The sequence below is a fragment of the Rhododendron vialii genome, chromosome 7a (assembly GCF_030253575.1).
Source record: "Rhododendron vialii isolate Sample 1 chromosome 7a, ASM3025357v1".
In the NCBI taxonomy this organism is placed as follows: Eukaryota; Viridiplantae; Streptophyta; class Magnoliopsida; order Ericales; family Ericaceae; genus Rhododendron; species Rhododendron vialii.
In genome coordinates this window covers 39,959,701-39,979,725 of record NC_080563.1, presented here as the reverse complement: position 1 = coordinate 39,979,725, position 20,025 = coordinate 39,959,701, and the positions used below count along the sequence as shown (strand labels likewise).

Genomic DNA, 20,025 nt, shown 5'->3' with positions numbered 1-20,025 from the left:
TTTGGGATCAGTAGTTTTATTGTAACCATGTCTTACTGCCAAAAATAAATAAAAATAAAAATACATGTTGCATTTCTTGTTTCTTTACTTTTTAATTCTTGTGCTTTTTTCTATCTTTTTTCTCCTTTTGTTAATATACTTGCTCTATTGGTCAAAGGAAATTTCATTATCATAATGATAGTGAACCACAGAGAAGTCTTCCTGGCAAAATGTAGCGAATTTTTTTTATAACTAGTTGTTCGGGCCAATTTATACATACCTCAATTAATTCTGGGACATTGAAGGTAACAATCGAGCATAACTCCTAGTAGCCCCAAGGTTAGAAATGTCTGGCCTCTTTGAAAATGGAACCTGTAACCTCATGAAAGAGCACTTATTGTTTTCTCACAATCACTTGGCCAAATCCCTTAAGGTCGACCGGGCAAAATGTAGTGGTTTGCGCTAGGAGCTGGGGCTTATAGCCGAACAAGCTTGGCAATGATCCGTTTAAATTTGGTACTATAAAAATTATTGAAATGCGGTGAATCTTAGTTTTTTTTTTTGGAAAGAGTTAGAGCGGTTAACCTTAGTTTGTATGTTAATTAGTTAAAGGGAAAATGACGGCCCAGGACGTGTTTTGATAATTAATACCCGGTAAGGACGAGCTAAGAATATTTGTTAATGCTGAAAATATCCTTGACGGATATTAATTATCAAAACACGTCTTTGACCATCATTTTCCCTTAGTTAAAGTGGAATACCACAGTTAATGACCATATTTTGACACCATAAGCTACTGCCCAGGACGTGTTTTGATAATTAATACCCGGCAAGGACAAGCTAAGAATATTTGTTAATGCTGAAAATATCCTTGACGGATATTAATTATCAAAACACGTCTTTGACCATCATTTTCCCTTAGTTAAAGTGGTATACCACAGTTAATGACCATATTTTGACACCATAAGCTACTTCGTTAGGTATAAATAGCAAAATATGCAATCAAGGTTGAATTGAATAGTTCAATTAAATATATACAAGCTTATCAAGCCGATAGCAGGTTGTTCGAGATATATTTGTAGACTTAATGAGCTCAAAAACATATTCGAGTTTTTTTTTTTATGACTCAGGATGCCCGAGCCAACATACCGCAATTCGACTTATTCTTGAGGGACCATTCCTACTATCTACTAGGGAAGTCTCATTTATAAACGATACAAAACTCTGTACGAACTCGTTTCGCAAGAGTTGATGTCACCTTCGAAATTTTGACTTGAAACTTTAGGGTAGAAAAACCTCAAGCCAACGGTCAAGGCCAATAAGTTTTCAAGTTTAATTTATTTATGGAAATGAATATTTAACCAGCCATATAGGGGTTTGAGGAAGAAGGAATCCAATATTAAATTAAAAATAGCAATCGCCTACAACAATTCCGTTGTCGTCCAGCGGTTAGGATATCTGGCTTTCACCCAGGAGACCCGGGTTCGATTCCCGGCAACGGAACTTTTTTGGCTTTATGCTTTGCATGCTAGTAGAGTAGTACTTTTCTCCCTTCATCCAAAGGGACTTTTTGCATCACCAAATACTCCTTTAAAAGCAGAACTCCTGTAGCTAGCGAAAGAAGAAGTCAATTTCTTTTGTTTAGTATTGATTTTAGGAGTTGAATTTTGTCCGCCCTCTGCTTAAGAGGATGAACATTACCTTCCTTCTTATTGGTTGGAATGATATAGACCCCACCACAAAGTGATATCATGCTTATCAAAAAGTGCATTGCATGGTAAGCATGACATCACTTTGTGATGGGGTCTACACCATTTTAATCAATAACAGATACGGTAATGTTCACCCTCTTTTGAGGAAGGTGAACAAAATTACACTCTAATTTTAGCGCACAGAATAAACTTGATTTCCGTGTCAAAAAAGAATAAACTTGATTTTGATGATTAATTGGACTTTTTAATTAATTTCATTTGTTTATTCACCTGAGAGAAATGTCGGATTTTGTTGTGCACCGAGTCTGACTGTAAAAATCTTCGCTAATGCTAAGGAACCGGACCGAATGCACCAACCGGGGTCACTGACGGTTGCACGGGGCCCACTCCGGCCACCGGACGGCCGATCCGAGCCGTCCAAAAATTCTTTAAAAAAAAAATGAGTGGGCTGTTGCGGAAATCAACGACATCCGATGTGTGTAGGCCCACTCATTTTTTTTTTTTAGAATTTTTGGACAGCTTGGATCAACCATCCGGTAGCTGGAGTGGGCCCCATGCAACCGTCAGTGGCTCCGGTCGGTGCATTTGGTTTGGTTCCGTAGCAAGTAGGGCTGTAAACGAATCGAATCGAGCCGAACCCTGTTAAGTTCGGCTCGGGTTCGTTAAGGTATGAGTTCGGCTCAGGTTTGGCTCGAGTTCGATTCGAGCCTGAACAACTTGGCTCGAGTTCGGCTCGTTAAAATTTTTCAAGGCTCGGGTTCGGCTCGATTGGGTTCGTTAAGATACTAGTCTGGCTCGAGTTCGGCTCGGATTCAGCTCGAGTTCGATTCGACCTTGAACATCTTGGCTCGAGTTTGGCTTGTTAAACTCAAATGAATCGAGCCGAGCCGAATCTAAGCTCGAATTGAGCTCGTCAAGACTCAGGTTTGATTCGGCTCAGCTCATTAAACTCAAGCGAACCCAAACTCTCTCATTGATCGTATAGAATTTGGGAGAAAAATAAGTATTGAATTATATATACAACCTTAAAATTTTTTACATTTACAAATAGACCCCTATTGAATTATTAATTAAATTTAAGTATAGGTTCGCGAACCTAACCGAGCCGAATACCGTTAGGCTCAGGTTCGGCTCATTTACGGAACGAGCCTAGAATTGAGGTTCAGGTTCAGTTCGTTTAGCAGACGAATCGAACTCGAACGAGCTCTTACCAAACCGAGCCTTGAACAGTTCGCGAATGACTCGGTTCATTTACAGTCCTAGTAGCAAGGTCCAAAAATCTTATAAATAGCATTAACAATTCGAGTTCACGTGAGAGAAACGATCTACACACATTTGAGTGAACTGCCCGTAATTTCCGGGATAGTCTTCTAAGCAGTACAACATTGTATGCTGCCAATATTATCAAAAACGACAACATGGAAAAGAGAATGACAGAGACAAGATATCAGAAAACAAAGTCACCACAATATATAGTTGTCGCACTACAAAAGCATGTTCCTCTGAACACACACTTTGTGACACGAAATATATACCACACATTCACCAAAACTTCCCCTACAAGGTTCTACTTTCAAAATTATTTCGGGTGTTCGGACAAATAAGCCACTTTGGCTTATTTTTTGTTCTTATTCAAATTTTTTTCGTATTACTTGGCTTATTGTCATTTTTTGGGGGATTATTGCATCCTCACGTCAAGAGAAATCTAAAAAGTAAAAAAATTTGACCGAAATCCAATTTTTTTTGAATAAAGACGAAAAAAAATCAATAAGCCAATTTTTTCGTCTTTATTCAAAAAAAATTGGATTTCGGTCAAAAAATTTTACTTTTTATATTCCTCTTGCCGTAAGGATGCAATAATCCCCAAAAAAATGACAATAAGCCAAGTGATACGAAAAAAATTTGAATAAAAACAAAAAATAAGCCACTGTGGCTTATTTATCCGAACAGGTTAGTCCTACTTTGGCTTTTTACCTTTACTTTACTACTACGTTTTGTCATCTAACATGGATACATGTAACCCACTTCTTAGAGAGGAATCAAATGTACAACATAAGAACACTACATTAACTTCCTGGCCCGGGAGGGAATTACTTCACATTTTTTTGTTTTTGATCCGCAACTGACTACATTCACTACCAGTTTTTTAAGAAGTTTTTGAGCTTGTACGGTTGAAGTGAGTTCCCTTCCAAAATAACATTTAACAAAATGCCTCTCCAACCCACTTTCCGAACTCAATGGAAAAATATCTTCCTCACTTACCCACAATGCCCATGTCCCAAAGAACTTCTACTAAACTCAATGAATTGCATCACGTTGTCTAGATAGGAAAATCTTTTCTTTTACAGGTTGTGTTACACCCGAATTAGAGTCCATTTTGATCAAGAACTCTTCCTGAGTTGAGAACTCTTCTTGAGTTGTCTTACGTTTGTGTTCCTGTGCCGTTTACAAAACCAAAAAAAAAAAAAAAAGGAGAACCACAAGACACGCACACCCAAACATAGAGAAACAACGATTTTAATTGATTCGGCATGTGCCTATTTCCACAGGCAGCTAATTTTTATTATACGCTCTCCTTCGTAGGCATCGAATAGATCATCGACGAGCCAATCAAGTCCCAAGATACCAGAGTCTCATGCTTAATGGGCCGCATTAACAGTACTGTTCGCTTTTCAATAAAAAAATTACACTTATTACTCTCATCTTTCTATCTATAGCTCCGATGGTAAGAGTAAATCTAGACCGCTGGCAGTTTAAAAAGAATGCCCCTAACTATTTCAAATTTACAGCTGCAAGACCTATCGTACGTTATTGAGAACTTTTCCTTCGCTTTCCAAGGAAGAGGCACATGGCGTTTTTGTGTAATTGTTGTTTCCTTTACCTAGTCAACAGCTTGCTTAGGCTTTATTGTACTCTTTTTTTTTAAATCAAAGCCTATGGTAATTTGTACGCAAAGAAAACTGATAAAAACATTTGGTTACCAAAAAAATACGTAACTAACACACACAAAAAATGCGTAATTCATGTCAAACATTGCGTAACTGTGTTGTGGTTTACCGTATTCATAACTTCAATAAAGAAATTTCGATACAACAAAAATGTCTAACAGATCAACCAAAAAATGCATACCATACAAAAAGAACGTGTGTACCGTGCAACAAACCTAAAAATGCATACCATTCACTTCTAAGGTACGTTCTTGTGTACGTAACTATCAAAATGTATAACATACACTAAAAATAGGGTACTGATTTCGCACTCTTCTTTTTACTAAACACACTCCCCTTTTTTTGTTTTTAGTGTGTGAAATTACCAAAATATTCTTAAACTTTGTAAAAGGGGAGTGTGGTTAGTAAAAACGAAAGTGTGGAAATCGCTCCCCTAAAAATATGTGTAACATACGTCATAAAATTGCATAACATTTTTATTATTTTATAGCATAGCTTTCTCCTATAGAAAATGGTCAAATAACTTGATCTAAGCAATACAAATGCTGTGACCTCGTCTGTGTTGCTTCAACAAGGAGTGTCTGATTCTTTTTCCATTCCCTTTTTGTTTATTCAAGTTCTATGATTTCTCTCTCTCTCTCTCTCTCTCTCTCTCTCTCTCTCTCTCTCTCTCTCTCTCTCTCTCTCTCATTTTGTATAATGGTGTCTTGAGCACCTAGAGCAATTCTCTCTTATTGTACAATGTATATTGTTGGCTTTGTGATCCTGCATTCCGTAGTATCTTATCTTCTCCTGGAACTCATGACTACAGATATGTATCCCGGAGAGGAGGACGACAGTTCTCTGCCTTTATCCATCGAAGAGTTGCCGGTGATCTCTTTCCCAGACGGCCAGTTAGCGAAATCCTCGAGTACTTGTGCTATTTGCTTGGAACATTTTCGACGCGAGGAGCGTTGCAGGGTGTTTCCAGCTTGCAAGCACATGTTTCACGCTCAATGCATTGATCTTTGGTTGGCGAAACGACTCACCTGCCCAGTTTGTCGCGCCCCGTGCAGAATTGAAGTGAAGCCTAACACAAGTTCCGGTTCTGATGACCGAAATCACATGTCGTCTTACCATGTTTTCCGGTCTACGTCTGTGTTATCACAATATTTCTGGTGCTAAAAATTCACAAAAAGTTTTCGCATCAATTATGTTTTCAATTGTACTATGTTTAAAAACAAGTCTTCATTTTCACCCTCTCCCCCTCCTCCAGGACTCGAAAGAATCGATTGATCGGGTTTATGATCGGATACCATGAGGCATTCTACACCCAAAAAGTTGTTTAATTCTTTGGTGAAAATGTAAAGTACCAGAAGCTGGAAATTAATGGAACTAGTATCAAAAGTAGAAGAGTTGATGCTGTATTCCTATTGCCATTTGCTTGTGTTGTGTTGTGTTGTGTTAGGAGAAATTTTTGGGTGCCAGGGTGGGTACCACGTCACCTGGCCGATGTGGTGTCCGAGCAACATATCCAGGCCTTTCAAAAGTGTATTGGACAGTCCAGATTGAAACATCTTCCCATCGTATAACTATTACTCTAAAAGTAAATAGAGTAACATTTTTTCACTTTTAGTTTGGATTAATTATCGACTTATTTTCACACTAACTACAATAAAAGACCAAGGAAACTAGATTCTCCATCAACAAGAACCAACATTTACCACCGAGGTGGTAGTTCAAGTGGCTGGAGCAGCAGACTTAAGGTTGCTCCTCTCCCAGCGGTCTTGTTCACCTAATAGGAATGTCAAATTTTGTAATGATACTGTTGTATTTAATTTAAAATTTTATGCTTATATTTTAATTATATATCCTAGTTTTGATTGAGGTATTTGTTGCCTAAAATTGTGGGGCAACATTCTCAGAATAGTTTTTTTGTTTTTTTGATCCTCAACATTCTCAGAATAGTTACTCAAAAGATTTTGGAACTGGTCAAACCAATTGCCACGTGCACTTCTTTTTCTCCTAATTGCTAGGATATCTATAACTCCAAACACACTATATAAATTGCAGTAGCCAAACATACCAGTACTGATTATCACAGGCAGCAGAATCACTTTTTATAAACCTTATATCCTCTCTTGCTTCCTCTTCCCATACACACAGAATAATGCTCTCATTTACGATCGTCCAGTTTGATTCATTATATGATATTATATATATCTCATGGTGTTTTGGGTGTCGGAAAACTATTGCTTTGTGAGTTTGTTTCACTACACAAAAGGAAATTTGAAGGTCGATGTATCCTAGGGAAGGAGTACCATTCAATCCAGTGCAGAATGGAGTATATCGTTCCTTAGAAGAGCGTTATCACGTGCCTCGACCACTCCACAGGCTATTCTATTCCTTTCTCTATTTATTTATATTGCTGAATTTGATCAATGAATATTATTTGGTATTATTATTCTATCAGAAATTCCGCATCGCATATATTTTTCTCCAACGGATACTAGTGGTGATCTTATGGGTCAGGGTGTGTCCCATTTTGAAGTCACAGTCCACGAGTTCTGATTAGTGAAACGGAGTTTTCCGTAAAGAAGATTTATAGCACTCAATCGCGTGCGTCCAAAGTGTTTTTGGACGGTTCGGATTAAAAACCAATTTTGACCAAAATTGAAAGGCAGTCTCTACCATTGATTGCTGAAACAGACGACTGCAATTACACGATTCCATAAAAAACTTGTTCACGGCTATGACTATGACGGAAGAAACCAATGACTTATTCTTATATATTATACAGATGCCACATGGTTCTTCACGAGGTCTGACGCGATCAGATATTGAGACCATAGATCTCCACTAGTTAAAAATAGAAATAGATCCCCTTCAGTTTCCAAGTCCGTAGATTTTGGTGGAAACTTGTGGATGTAGCGATAGAATCTCCGCTCAAGTTCCTATATATAGCGGCCTTAACAATCCTAAAGAAAAAACAAACAATTAAACCTAAAATTGTAATTTATTGCTCTGTTCAATCCAAAAGAACTGACAATAGTTGTAGAGCATTGAACCCCAAATGGCCCAAAGATCAAGGACGAATAACCCATTTTTGGCGGAGGGTTCAGCTGCAATTTTCCCAAATTCAAAGCACTTACCAGCGCATTCTATCAACTCCGTTGATGAATTAAAGAAGTCGACGGAACAACCGAGTCCCACCGGCAATGTTGTTCGTGCGAGTCCTCCCCCACCAACAGTTCCCACCGGCAGCAGTAATGTCAGTTGGGAGACAAATAGTTCCAGAAGAAATTCAGAAAATCCTGTGTTTACAAAACCAAAATGCATAAATGTTTAAACTGCCGGGGACGTTTTGTTAGTATGATTGGCATTTTCCGGATTTTGTCAAAACCATTGGAGTCTGTATTGTTCTTTTTTCATTTGGGTTTGGGAGAGAGTTTTTATTTTATCTTGTCTAGATACTCCGCCCGGTGAATGAAGAAATATTGAGAAGCTCTTGCCTTAAAGGATGCTCAGATTATGTTCGAAAGAGGTATATGCATTCATATGCATTTGGTGTAATATTTTTCATGCATCTCTTCTAAGTTTTATGCATAAACTTCAATACAGTAACCACGCCTTTTAATTCCATGGAATTAGTTTTCTTTGTTTGCATTGGTGGGTGATGGAGAAAATTTTCTAAGGCATGAGAAAAGCTTTGCTGGCCTTGCTTGAACGAAGAAAATTTTTCTAAGGCTTTAAAGGGATCAGAACCGTGTGCCACCGGGGCGCTCTTGTAGCGCGGTAGCACTCGTTAGCGCCTTAAGAGTGCCAGAGCTCTCCGGTGGCGCTATTCAAAGTGTTCTTGATTTTTGATTTAATTTTAAATACCAGATTTTGAAGGGCGCTCGCGGAGCGCCTTGGCAGCGCGCTAGCGCTAGCTCGCGTGCTAAGAGCGCCGCTGGAGCGCGCTAGCACCCGCCGTGTCCATCCCTTATTGGCTAGCTCTAGGTTTTGTTCCAACCATATATATATGCCGAATTTCTCTTCTGGTAGGGATTAACCCACTCTTGCATCAGCCACTTTAGAGAGAGAAAAACATTTTCACTCATATCCCTTGTGTGCTTATGCATTTGAGATGATCTAAATTGAGTATTTGATCATCCTTTGTCATCCTAGAGAAATACTCTAATATTCAATGTATTTTCTCTTGGTTGATTTGTTTTTCACAAAAAACTTCATCTCTTTTTAAATCCATACATTGTTGCCTATGACTCTACATGGCCGGATGATTCCGGAGCCGGCTTGACCCGGAGATCGAGGTGGTGAACTCGTGGTGGCTATGGAATCAAGAAGGGGCTCCAAGAGCTATATCAAAGAGCGGAGTTAGGTGTCACAAGAGGCTTGTGGGTAATTCCTAATTTGTATTCTCTTTGTAAACCTTTTGATTTATAGTATTTTGGTAGATTAGGCCGTGGTTTTATGCTTAGGGTGAGTTTACCCTAAGTAGTTTCCACGTATATCCTTGCATTCGAGTTCTTTAGTTTTATTGCTATTGTATTTAGTTGTTGAATTGATAGAATAGCATGGTACTTGGTTAATGGATTAAAATAGAAGGTTGCATGAATTTTTAATTGATCGTCCTATTCACCCCCCCCTCTAGGACTCTTTTAGTGCTTAGTATAATTTCACGTTTGAACCGGAGGAGAGTAACAAAGGCAAGCAAGATAAATTCCTACCGCAAGGAATTAACCAAGTTCAAGATCTCATGGACCAAGTTTGAAATTCTATTCATCGTGGCTTTCGTCATCTTGGTGATCATTAATTTTACTGTCCTTGAGGCACCTACTCTTGACATTCTTAAAGTAAACCTATGGAAATTTCATGATCATAATGACAATGAACCACATTCAGTAAAATGACAATGAACTACTTTAAAAATGTCGAGAGCAGGTGCCTCAGGGACAGTAAAATTAATGATCACCAAGATGACGAAAGCTACGAGGAATAGAATTTTGAACTTGGTCCATGAGATCTTGAACTTGGGTAATTCCTCGTGGTAGGAATTTATCTTGCCTCCGCTTTTGTTACTCTCCTTTGGTTCAAACGTTTCAGGAGGTTTAACCATTCTGCATTCTGGTTTTGTAAACACAGGGTTTTCTGAATCCCTTTTGGTACTAGTTGTCTCCCCACCGACATTACTGCTAGTACCGGTGGGAACTGTTGGTGGGAGAGGACTCGCACGAACAATGTCGGTGGGGCTCTGTTGTTCCGTTTACGTCTTTAATTCATCAATTGAGTTGACATAATGCTCATAAGTGCTTTGAATTTGGGGAAATTGCACTTGGACCCTCTGCCAAGAATGGGTTATTCGTCCTTGGTCTTTGAGCCATTTGGGGTTCTATGCTCTACAACTATTGTTTTGTTCTTCCGGATTGATCAGAGCAATAAATTGCAAATTTTTAGGTTTGTTTGTTTGTTTTTTTCCATAGGATTGTTATGGCCACTATATAAATGAACTTGATCGCGAACCAAGGGATTGAGTCTTGGATTAGCACAGGATTGTACTTAGCTTTGCTAAGGATATGATATCGTTTTTTTTTGTTCCTATTAATCTTTGTAACAATTTTAAAGATTAATACAATTCTTTTTACCGTTCAAAAATAAATAAATAAATGAACTTGAGTGGATTCTATCTCTACATCCACAAGTTTTCCCCTAAAATCTACGACTTAGAAACTGCAGGGGATCTATTTCTATTTTTACTAGTGGAGCTCTAGCAAGGTCTCAATCTCCGATTTAACCGCGACAGCCCTCGTGGAGAACCATGCGGCATCCACGTCAGTTATATAAAAAATTAACCATTGGCTTCTTCTGATATACGAGTATAATGAGTCTGTGTGAACAAGTGGCACTTGACAGAGTCCAATGGAGAAAACGGATTCATGTAGCCAACCCCAAGTGATTGAGACGTAAGACTCGGTTTGATTTGATTTGGTTTGGCTTCTTCTGTTATATCCGGACGCAAATGTGTTCAAAGTTGTCTAATTCACATGAACCCCACAAAATGCACACATGTTGGACCGCTTTAGACATATCTGGATCCAAACAAGTGTGTTCCAATATTCGTCCAAAACAAACCGCTGGTTTCTATTAGTCTTGATTCATTTAAATTGACCTAATTAATGTCCAATTGAGACCCATTAATAGATGGGAAAATGACGGCCCTGTTCGTGTTTTGATAATTACTAATACCTGTCAATGACATGCTGAGAACATTTGTTAATGTTGAAAATGTCCTTGGCGGGTATTAATTATCAAAATACGTCATTGACCATAATAGATGGGTTATATGGGTTGAGACCCATTCTAATTAACCCAACTTATAAATAAGTTGGGTTGGGTTTTTATTTTTCAATGGATGAGTTTGAATTTACTAATAGGTTTAGGTTTAATTTGCCACCTCTAGTCTTGAACCTCAATTTACACATATTTGGATGAGAGTGTTCCGATGCTGGGAGTAACAAAAGACCCTTAGGAATTTGAAAAGAATGCCCCACCCCCAAATAAAAACTTGGCTTGTTTGTCAAATATTTGCACGAACTATTAAAACCCTGATTTTACTGGGGGTGTGAAGCAAGGATTAAAGATGGGTCTTTTTTTTTTGGACTATTATAGGCGTACCAGGGCCCTTAAAATTTGGTAAATTTTAGGAGCTCAAAGCAGCCGCATCTCGAGCTTTAGCTCGGCCGGCTCTGTCTCCCTAATTAGACCTTTCCCTTCACGTTTGCAAGGAGAATTCAAATGGCGCTTTAGTGTAGTTGTGGTTTCCTTTTCTTAGTCAAACAGCTTGCTTTACTCCTGTGGTTCTTTGTATGCAAAGAAATCAATATGGAGAAAGCAATGCTCAAATAATTTCATCCATAAGTAATGGCAAATGCAATAACCTCATCTTTGTTGCTTCAACAGGGAGCTTCTTATTCCTTTTCCATTCCCCTTGTTGCTCTCTCTCTCTCTCTCTCTCTCTCTCTCTCTCTCTCTCTCTCTCTCTCTCTCTCTCTCTCTCTCTCTCTCGCACCTACTGCACTAACTTCTCTCTTATCGTACAATGTATATCGTTGGTCTTGTGATCCTATATTCCACACTCTCTTATCTACTCTTCGATAAGATAAGTAGAGATGATCATATGCATCCCGACCAAGATGATCATACTACTTCTTTGTCTACATTCATCGAAGAGTTGCCAGTGATCTCTTTTCCAGACCGCGAGTTAGCCGAGCCCTCCACCTGTGTCATTTGCTTGGAAATTTTTCAACACGAGGAGCGTTGCCGGGTGTTTCCGGTTTGCAAGCATTTGTTTCATGCCCACTGCATTGATCTTTGGTTGGCGAAACGATTCACTTGCCCAATTTGTCGCGCCCCGTGCAAAATTCAAGTGAGTCGTAATTTTCACTTGCCGCTTTGGATACATAAGCTGTATATGTTCAGGACCCTTCGTACCCGGTTAAACGTTAGCCATTTTGTTGGATTCAGTCGAGGTTTTCATGCTTAGCCACGGCGTTAATAAAGTTTTAACAATCTGAAATGGTGTATATTTTTTTGAAATTTTTCCGAGCGGATGCAACATATGACTTCATTGGTTTCGTTATTTGCAGGTGAATTCAAGAGTATCTGTAGCGGAAGAAATGGAGGGAGAGTGGCTGCATCGTACTCGGAGTTTTTGGTAGAGGACTGAGTTCTGCCGTCCGTGCCGAGATGAATGACCAGATCAGCCACTTGGCAGCATCTCCCATTCCGAACTGAGTGCAGTTTGATAGTGTGAAGAGATGATACATATTGCTGAAGTCTTAAATAGGGTTACCACATTTGCTATAGACGTCAATGTAATTTGATTAGTAATTGACCAAGAAAGGGATTACAGATGGACAAATTGTTGATTTTGATTGGCAGTGTTTTGCATATAATGGGAGCATCAATTCGAGTAATACACACCATTATTGTTTTAAATATAACTTCTGAAAGTTGTAATGGGCCTAAATCGCACGCCTTGTGCGCAAAAGGCATGCTATAGTTGCTTGAAAGGGGAATTTTTTTTGTTTTCTTTCCATTCCCCCTGGGCCCCTGGCTATGGCATGCTATAACAAGGAATTTTTTATTTCTTTCCCATTTCCTTTTGTTTTTTCAACTCTCTCTCTCTCTCTCTTATTTCTTTCCCATTTCCTTTTTGTTTTTTCAACTCTCTCTCTCTCTCTCTCTCTCTCTAGCTCCACCCCGGGCTATGGTATGGGAATTTTTTATTAATCTTTGGGCCCTTAATCTTTTCCCAATTCCCTTTTTGTTTTTGTGATTCACCATCTCTCTCTGGTTATCTTGTGCTAGTTCAGTAAATGGTGTCTACAACACCTTCGCACTGACTACTCTCTTAGTATCTTACAATGTACTATATCTTTAGTCTTGTGATCGTACATTCCTTAAGGCCCTGTTTGTTAACCGGATTCAGCCTTGGGATTGGACTAATAGTCCCTCTGGATTGTGAATTCCTTGTTTGATAACACAAATCCCTCCGGACTGTGAATCCCATGGGATGAGCAAGCCCCCTAAATGGGGGTATTAGCAATACCCTCTTGGAGATAGTATTTGTAATCTCATCTCAATCTCTCCCCATTATCAATCCATTCTCATTACTAATCTCTTCTATCAATTCAATCATATCATTTAATCTATCTCAAACAAACATACTCATTATCAATCACATCTTAATAACAATTTCTTCTCATTACCAATCTCAATTCTAATTTCATCTCCTTATGAATCTCATCTATCTATCACTGTTATCAAGTCTCTTATCTTCTCTTGGAACTCATGAATGAATAGAGATCTGCATCCGGGAGAAGAGGATCATACGAGTTCGTTGCCTATATCCATCGAAGAGCTGCCTGCAGTGATCTTTTTTCCGAACGGCCAGTTAGCAAAATCCTCTGACTTGTGCTATTTGTTTGGAACATTTTCGGCACGAGGAGCATTGCCGGGTGTTTCCAGTTTGCAAGCATGTGTGTTCATGCCCAGTGCATTGATCTTTGGTTGGCGAAACGACTCACTTGCCCAATTTGTCGCTCCCCTTGCAAAGTTTGAGCTGAGTCCTAATGCTGTCTGGTCTAACACAAGTTCAGGTTCCTGTGGCTTCTGCGGTCTGTCTAGTGATATTTTCTGTTCTATATCTATGTTATCCCAATGTTTCTGGTGCTAAAAATTGACTACAATTATCGAAACCAATGATGTTTTCAATTGTTTAAAAAACAAGTTTTCATTTTCACCCTCTCCCCCCTCTGGGACTCAAATGAATCGATTGCTCGTTTGGTCGGATACATCAGGCATTGTTTTTCAAAGGAACTACTGCTCAAAATGGTAGAGCATGCATATGTTCAATGTAAAGAGGGTCATATCATAATCATTGGATTTCTGTTTTTAAATGTAGAAATGTGAATACCAGATGCTGAAAATGGAACTAGTATTCAAAAGTAGAAGAGTTGATGCAATAATTCTACCACTCAAAAAGTGTAGTGTATGTTCAAGAATCACATTTTCTTCGTTCCGAAAGTGTGTATAGATTCAAACAAAGATGTGTGAATAGCCATTACTCGTCCGACGCAAGTGAATCCCTCATTGTTTTGTGGAAATCACGTGTATCGAATGGTTCAAAGCCTGTAAAGTGCTTGAAAAAATTACCAACAGGACCAACGAGCATTCATAACCAGTCATCCCAACGACAACTCCAATTCATAAAAAGGAAAATCATAAGAACACATGAAATCCTAAGAGCTAACGCATTCTGATCCTGCTATGATCTAATGTTCTAAATTCCAGTAGACCCAAACCCACCAGCGCCCCTAGCAGTGGAATCCAAATCCTCGACCTCCACCACATCAGGCATCATGATTACCTGAATTATCAGCTGCGCAATCCGATCGCCGACCTTCACTTCAAAATCGACATCAGAATGGTTGAAGAGGATGACCCCAACTGGACCCCTGTAGTCAGCATCGATCACCCCCGCTCCAACATCAATGCAATGCTTCCATGCCAACCCAGATCGTGGTGCTGCCAAAAACCATCAATCCATATCAAAACACATCGATTCTATCAAATGCCAATTGATATGCCCCAAAACACTCAAAAACAAACACACATATGACAAGATTGCCTAGGTTCGGGTACTCTCAAGGCTGCTGACACTACAAAAAGAATCGGTGTGTTAGGCCGATCCCATTGTGCTAGAGGGACGACTTGAAAATTTGTTGTTAGGCATATACAAAGTTCTTGTCTTGTTTAGGCATTTGGGGTCCTCTCTACCAGCATGCTTAGCGACAGAGCCACCTTCTTTGAGGTCACCCAGAGGAACAGAAACAACAATTATATGTGGGACGACAAATCGCCTATTACACTAATTTTGAGAGAACTACGAAAGGGAAACCAAAGAGAAACTAAGCCCTTTACAAAACAGATACCTCACATGTTCTCTCATCCTAATCTCTCTACTATTCTGCGACATTTTCTCGGCCTACCAATGCATATTTACAGGAGAGTAACAGATAACAAATGATAAAAACAATCTCGGCCAAATTCAAGCCAAATCCTCAAAGGCATGCTTGAGGAACAACTTGCAGACCCGATTTACAAAACCGTGAGCATCTTGGCAGTCACTTTACAACCAAAGAAGAAAAAGAGTGACAGCTCTTCCATCTTCGTCAACAAAAGCTGATCATCCTTCAATTCAAGCCAATCTTCAACACCAATTTGGGTGTATCATGTAGTATGAACTTACTATAATTTGAGGTTTGAACGGGCCTAATTTCATGATTATCATACAAGTTATCCATATGTAATTAAGGGTTTTTCAAAAAGAAAAACATAGGAGATAGGGTCACCCATACGTCCCTTAAGAGTTAAGACCCACGGCAACGCATACATGGAGAGAGAGATTACCTATACGGGCATATGTTCCTTCTGGAATTGCAATACTCAAATCTGTTGGAACCAGGGCTTTTCCTCTAGCTGGTACTTTGATCTCTGTGGCGCTATAGTAAAGTAAAATTACATTTAGAATCGGACAGTATACGTTCAATCGCACAAACACAACTGTACATTCAAAAATGTCGCAAACAAAATCATCGAACTATAAACACAATTTGCAAGATAATCACAAAACTACTAGGTGAATTTTGAGTCGTGGGGTCAAAAACTAGAACAATACATAACTTATCGCATCATTTTCCAAATAACATTGAACGAGTTTCGTTCCAAAATTCTGCCTGTTGCATGCTATAAGTAAACTGACTTGGGGGTTTTGAGTCAGATTTGGGGGGTTTGCATCCGATTCCTGCCAAAGATAAATGCTTGACCATTTGGGAATTTTATCTACCACTAAGAATTTGTAACTATCAAATGCTTGAAAATAACATGAGGCAGATTAAGAGTTTTAAACTGGGGTAAAAAGGAGCAAATTTTTATGTAATATATATATATATATATATATATATATATATATATATATATATATATATATGCATTGCCCCGTTGAGAAACTGAAACTAGAAGGGTACAATCGAGCCGAGCTTTGTAATGTTCAAGCTCCGCTCATTTACCAAAGAAGCCTAAAACTTGAGCTCGAGCTTGGCATCTTTATAAACAAGCCGAGCCTATAAAAACGAGCCAAGCTTTTTCGAACCGAGTTTTATAGTGTTGAGCTTGACTCATTAACTACGCGATTCTAAAACCCGTGCTCGAGCTCGGCTTGATTTACTAAATCAGCAGAGCCTCTGAGCTGCTCAATTTGTTTGCAACCCTAATTGGAAGGGAGTGGTATCAATTGACCCCACTTGTATCTTTTAATGTTTCCGCCCCTGTAATCGCATCAAATAAACGAAATCGTGAATCCGAAACCGATAAGAAGGTGGAGGATTGTTACCTAGAAAGATCATAACCAGCGGAGAGAGGGGATGCTCTCGACGGCAAGACAGCTTTCTCGGAAAGCTTCTTCACTCTCAAGAACGGGTTCGTGACCGAATTGGGGGTCCCACGGACGCCGTTCTGCTCAAGTTTCTGAATCTTGGGGGAGGGCTCGTTGGTTTCGGAACCGTTGATTTGTGGGTTTTGGTCGGCCATTGGAGGACTCGAGAGAGATGAGAGGGTAGTTGATGAGTTGGGTATTGCAAAAAGAGGTGGACTGATAGAGAGAGAGTAACTACGCAATATAGAGAGAGAGTGTGTCTGCCCCCAAAAAATTCTCCCGCGCAACATGTGTTCTACGGAATGGCGCCAAATATTCCCGCCATTGGCTTTAAAGCATTTATCGGGGTTCTGGCTTAACTTTGAACGAGAGGAATGATAAGGGATGTGCCGGTCAGAAAAGGTTTTCCGCCGGCACTTCCCGTGAGCAAATCAGAGCCAAAAAGGATGAGCCGGTCAAAAGAGGTTTTCCCCCAGCACCTTCTGTGGGCTCCCTTGTGTATTTTTTTTTAGTAATCTAAATCGTGCATTTTGTGAAACCTATAAAATAATGTATCGATGCAAAAAATCAATTTGTCCGAATATTGATAGGTATGTCAAAAGTTTATTTCTAAACGAAAAAATTGACGGCCTGATCTGTCAACTGTTTTTTAAGTTAAACTGTTCACAACCATTTATTTTTTCATCTAAAAACTCAACTTTTGACATACCTATCAATGTCCGGAGAATCTGATTTTTTTCATGGATACATTATTTTACAGTCCCTACTAGATGCATGGTTTGATTATCCAAAAAAATGCGCGAAGGGAACCCACGGGAGTGGCGGAAAATCCCCCATTTTCTGGCTCATCCGGACAAAATTTACACTCAAAACGCAAAAGAATTTACTTTTACGCAAATATTCTTTTAAATATCCAAGATAAAGCCAAAAACTCACTTGTATTTGGATAAAAGGTATGTGTGTGTGTGTATATACATACATATATATATAATATTTTTTTTAAATTCCTCCCATCGAGACGAATTAAGAATCCACCAAAAATTGACCCAAAATACCAAATGCAATTTCTTTTTTTTTAATAAGAACAAAATGCCCAAAAGCTTCTTAGGAGAACACCTTGCTTAAAAAAATTTCTCTTGTTAGATTCCTCGTGGTTTAAATCTAAAACCAATTGGTTAGGCTATGATTATAGTAACAACGTTTGGGTGGTTTAGGTGATTGATAATGGGGTAAAGTCTAACATTTCCTCTTATATTGACGTGATGTACGTGGGGATACGAATTGAGGTGACAAAGCTATTTGACTCGAGTAATGAAAACTCGACTATATAAAATGAGGCCACTAAAAGACCTATCTATGATGCCTAGCTATAATAGGTCATTTGACCACGGCCTATTTTGACTAAATAATCCAGGACAATTTGTTTTCTTTATTCAAACTTTTTTTTCTCATTTATTAGTTCTATGTCAAGCTTTTTTTTTTGTAGATTATTGGTTCTTTTTGACAAAAGCATTCTAAAATTAACAAATCAAGTTCAAAACTTTTTATTTGAATAAAAAAATAGTCCTTGAGGATTGTTTAACCTAAGTAACCATTGGACTTGATTTTATCCTATTTGTGGTAACGAGACTAACGACAATCATTTTTATCACAACTGTCTTCAATAGAAATGTGATTGAGAAATGTGATAAAATCAAGTGGTTACCGATTGATGATAAACCTTAATTTTGTGATGCATACCTACCAGATTAAGGAAAAATCCAATTTAAGTTAATCCGCCATCTCTTTATGATATTATTAGGAATGTGCAAAAAATCTATCAACCCGCAAAACTGACCAAACCCATACCAACCCGAGGCATAAAAAGATTGGGTTGAAATTAATGAGCGGTTTGGGTTGAGTGGGTAAAATACGGATTCAAGGTTGGTGTTGTGCAGTTGCTGCGCGGCTCGGATTGTCCAACAACGGCTCAAATTTCATTTCGGCAATGAATGACATCCGAACCGTGCAGCACGGAGCTGTGCAGCAGTTGCATAACACCAACCCCGAATCAGTGTGTATAGAATAATAGCTAATAGTACTAACATACCAAGGCGAACCCTGCCATATTTTGTTAACCTCACCTATTTGTAAAGAAAAATTCAGGCATCACCTCATTTCATTCTTCTATCTTTATTTCTTTAATTTTTTGAAAAAAACAAAGCTGAAATAGTGAAGGTTATTTCAACCTGCTCAACCTACCAAACTCACGAAGTCGAAAATTGCCAAAACAAAATAAACCAACCTGTTGGTTCGTAAAGGTCGATAGATTGAAGGTAGGTAAAAACTATTAATCCGCCAAGTACCGATTAGAGGAAAAATACACCATTAACCTGCCAAATACATATATGGGAACCCAATCCTACTATCTCTTAATGGGACAGTCTAATTAAAATTGAAGGAAAACTACGTACAAACCTACCCACTATGAGATTATAACACATTAACAGTTTTTTGAACGTGAGGAGAAAACAAATCCCTTTAATGCCAAATATTCATTATCATACAAGTATACAACTTGAGATCGTGTGGTGTCCATTTTTTTTTCCCAATTGGCTGTTGATTTACTCGAGAGATTGTTTGCCGGTGATGGGGACGGTTGAGAAAGCTGCTTGCCAGCACTCGTGCGAGAAAGGTCGTCCAAGAGTCCAGACGAATTAGAGGGAGTGACGACGACAGTGATGAGGAAGCAATCCGTCACATAATCGCTGCATTATCCTTTTGTGTAGCTCTCATATTATGGACACTACCCTACTACTATTATACTATTTATTGGGGAGATAATAGCAACAACAAAGGAGCAGATTTACCCAAAAAAAACAACAACAAAGGAGCAGCTAATTATGACGGAGTGGGCCATTGGAGGTGGTTGCCAAGATGGCAAATGGTGGTAGGATGGAATTCCCCCAAGAACACAGTCGCGAGTTGGAATTCCGCTTGCCGGTGTAGTGGTCTCCTCGTGAATTAGTTGATGTGTATTGGGTACCATTTGTTTAGCTTGCACCTTGGTTGGGCTATGGTGACAGACTATCATTCCATGAGTAGCGTTTACTCAAAATAAATGCTCCAGTAAGCTTGGCTCATTCAATGGGTGGTAGTGGCTCACTCATTTAACGTGGTATGGCGGTTGAGAGCCTTTATTTGCTAAGAGGGTTGCAACTTTGGTCTCCCCCTCTCAATCTTTTACTTCGCAAAAAAAAAAAACTAATGAGGGAGAGGAATACATTCATTAGACATTTCATGCCACACTGTTCGAAGTAGGGCTGCTCATGGTCCGTATCATATTGAATTTCTATAAATTCAATCATAATTCGCGAATCATGGCTTTTAGAAAAATATAATTTGTTTGCGAACCAAAAGTCTCATAGTC

At 38.9% G+C, this 20,025-nt stretch overlaps 3 protein-coding genes and 1 non-coding gene across 4 annotated transcripts; 3 read left to right on the top strand and 1 right to left on the bottom strand.

Annotated features, from left to right (window-relative positions):
- Positions 1-1,410: 1,410 nt before the first annotated feature.
- TRNAE-UUC (transfer RNA glutamic acid (anticodon UUC)) lies at positions 1,411-1,482 on the top strand. Its single transcript has one exon. It is a non-coding gene; the product is annotated as a tRNA-Glu (tRNA).
- Positions 1,483-5,372: 3,890 nt separating this feature from the next.
- LOC131334014 (RING-H2 finger protein ATL56-like) lies at positions 5,373-6,025 on the top strand. The gene has a single exon (XM_058368878.1). It carries the CDS (start codon positions 5,381-5,383, stop codon positions 5,801-5,803), a length of 423 nt encoding a protein of 140 aa, XP_058224861.1. The 5' UTR covers positions 5,373-5,380; the 3' UTR covers positions 5,804-6,025.
- A 5,276-nt stretch (positions 6,026-11,301) lies between these two features.
- LOC131333380 (putative RING-H2 finger protein ATL61) lies at positions 11,302-12,636 on the top strand. Its single transcript, XM_058367864.1, has 2 exons — positions 11,302-12,044; positions 12,265-12,636. The coding sequence occupies exons 1-2, from the start codon at positions 11,718-11,720 to the stop codon at positions 12,334-12,336; spliced, it is 399 nt and encodes a 132-aa protein (XP_058223847.1). The 5' UTR covers positions 11,302-11,717; the 3' UTR covers positions 12,337-12,636.
- Positions 12,637-14,319: 1,683 nt separating this feature from the next.
- LOC131333035 (deoxyuridine 5'-triphosphate nucleotidohydrolase-like) lies at positions 14,320-17,094 on the bottom strand. Its single transcript, XM_058367339.1, has 3 exons — positions 16,575-17,094; positions 15,593-15,684; positions 14,320-14,707 (listed from the first exon to the last, which is right to left on the bottom strand). The coding sequence occupies exons 1-3, from the start codon at positions 16,904-16,906 to the stop codon at positions 14,463-14,465; spliced, it is 669 nt and encodes a 222-aa protein (XP_058223322.1). The 5' UTR covers positions 16,907-17,094; the 3' UTR covers positions 14,320-14,462.
- Between the last annotated feature and the right edge of the window lie 2,931 nt (positions 17,095-20,025).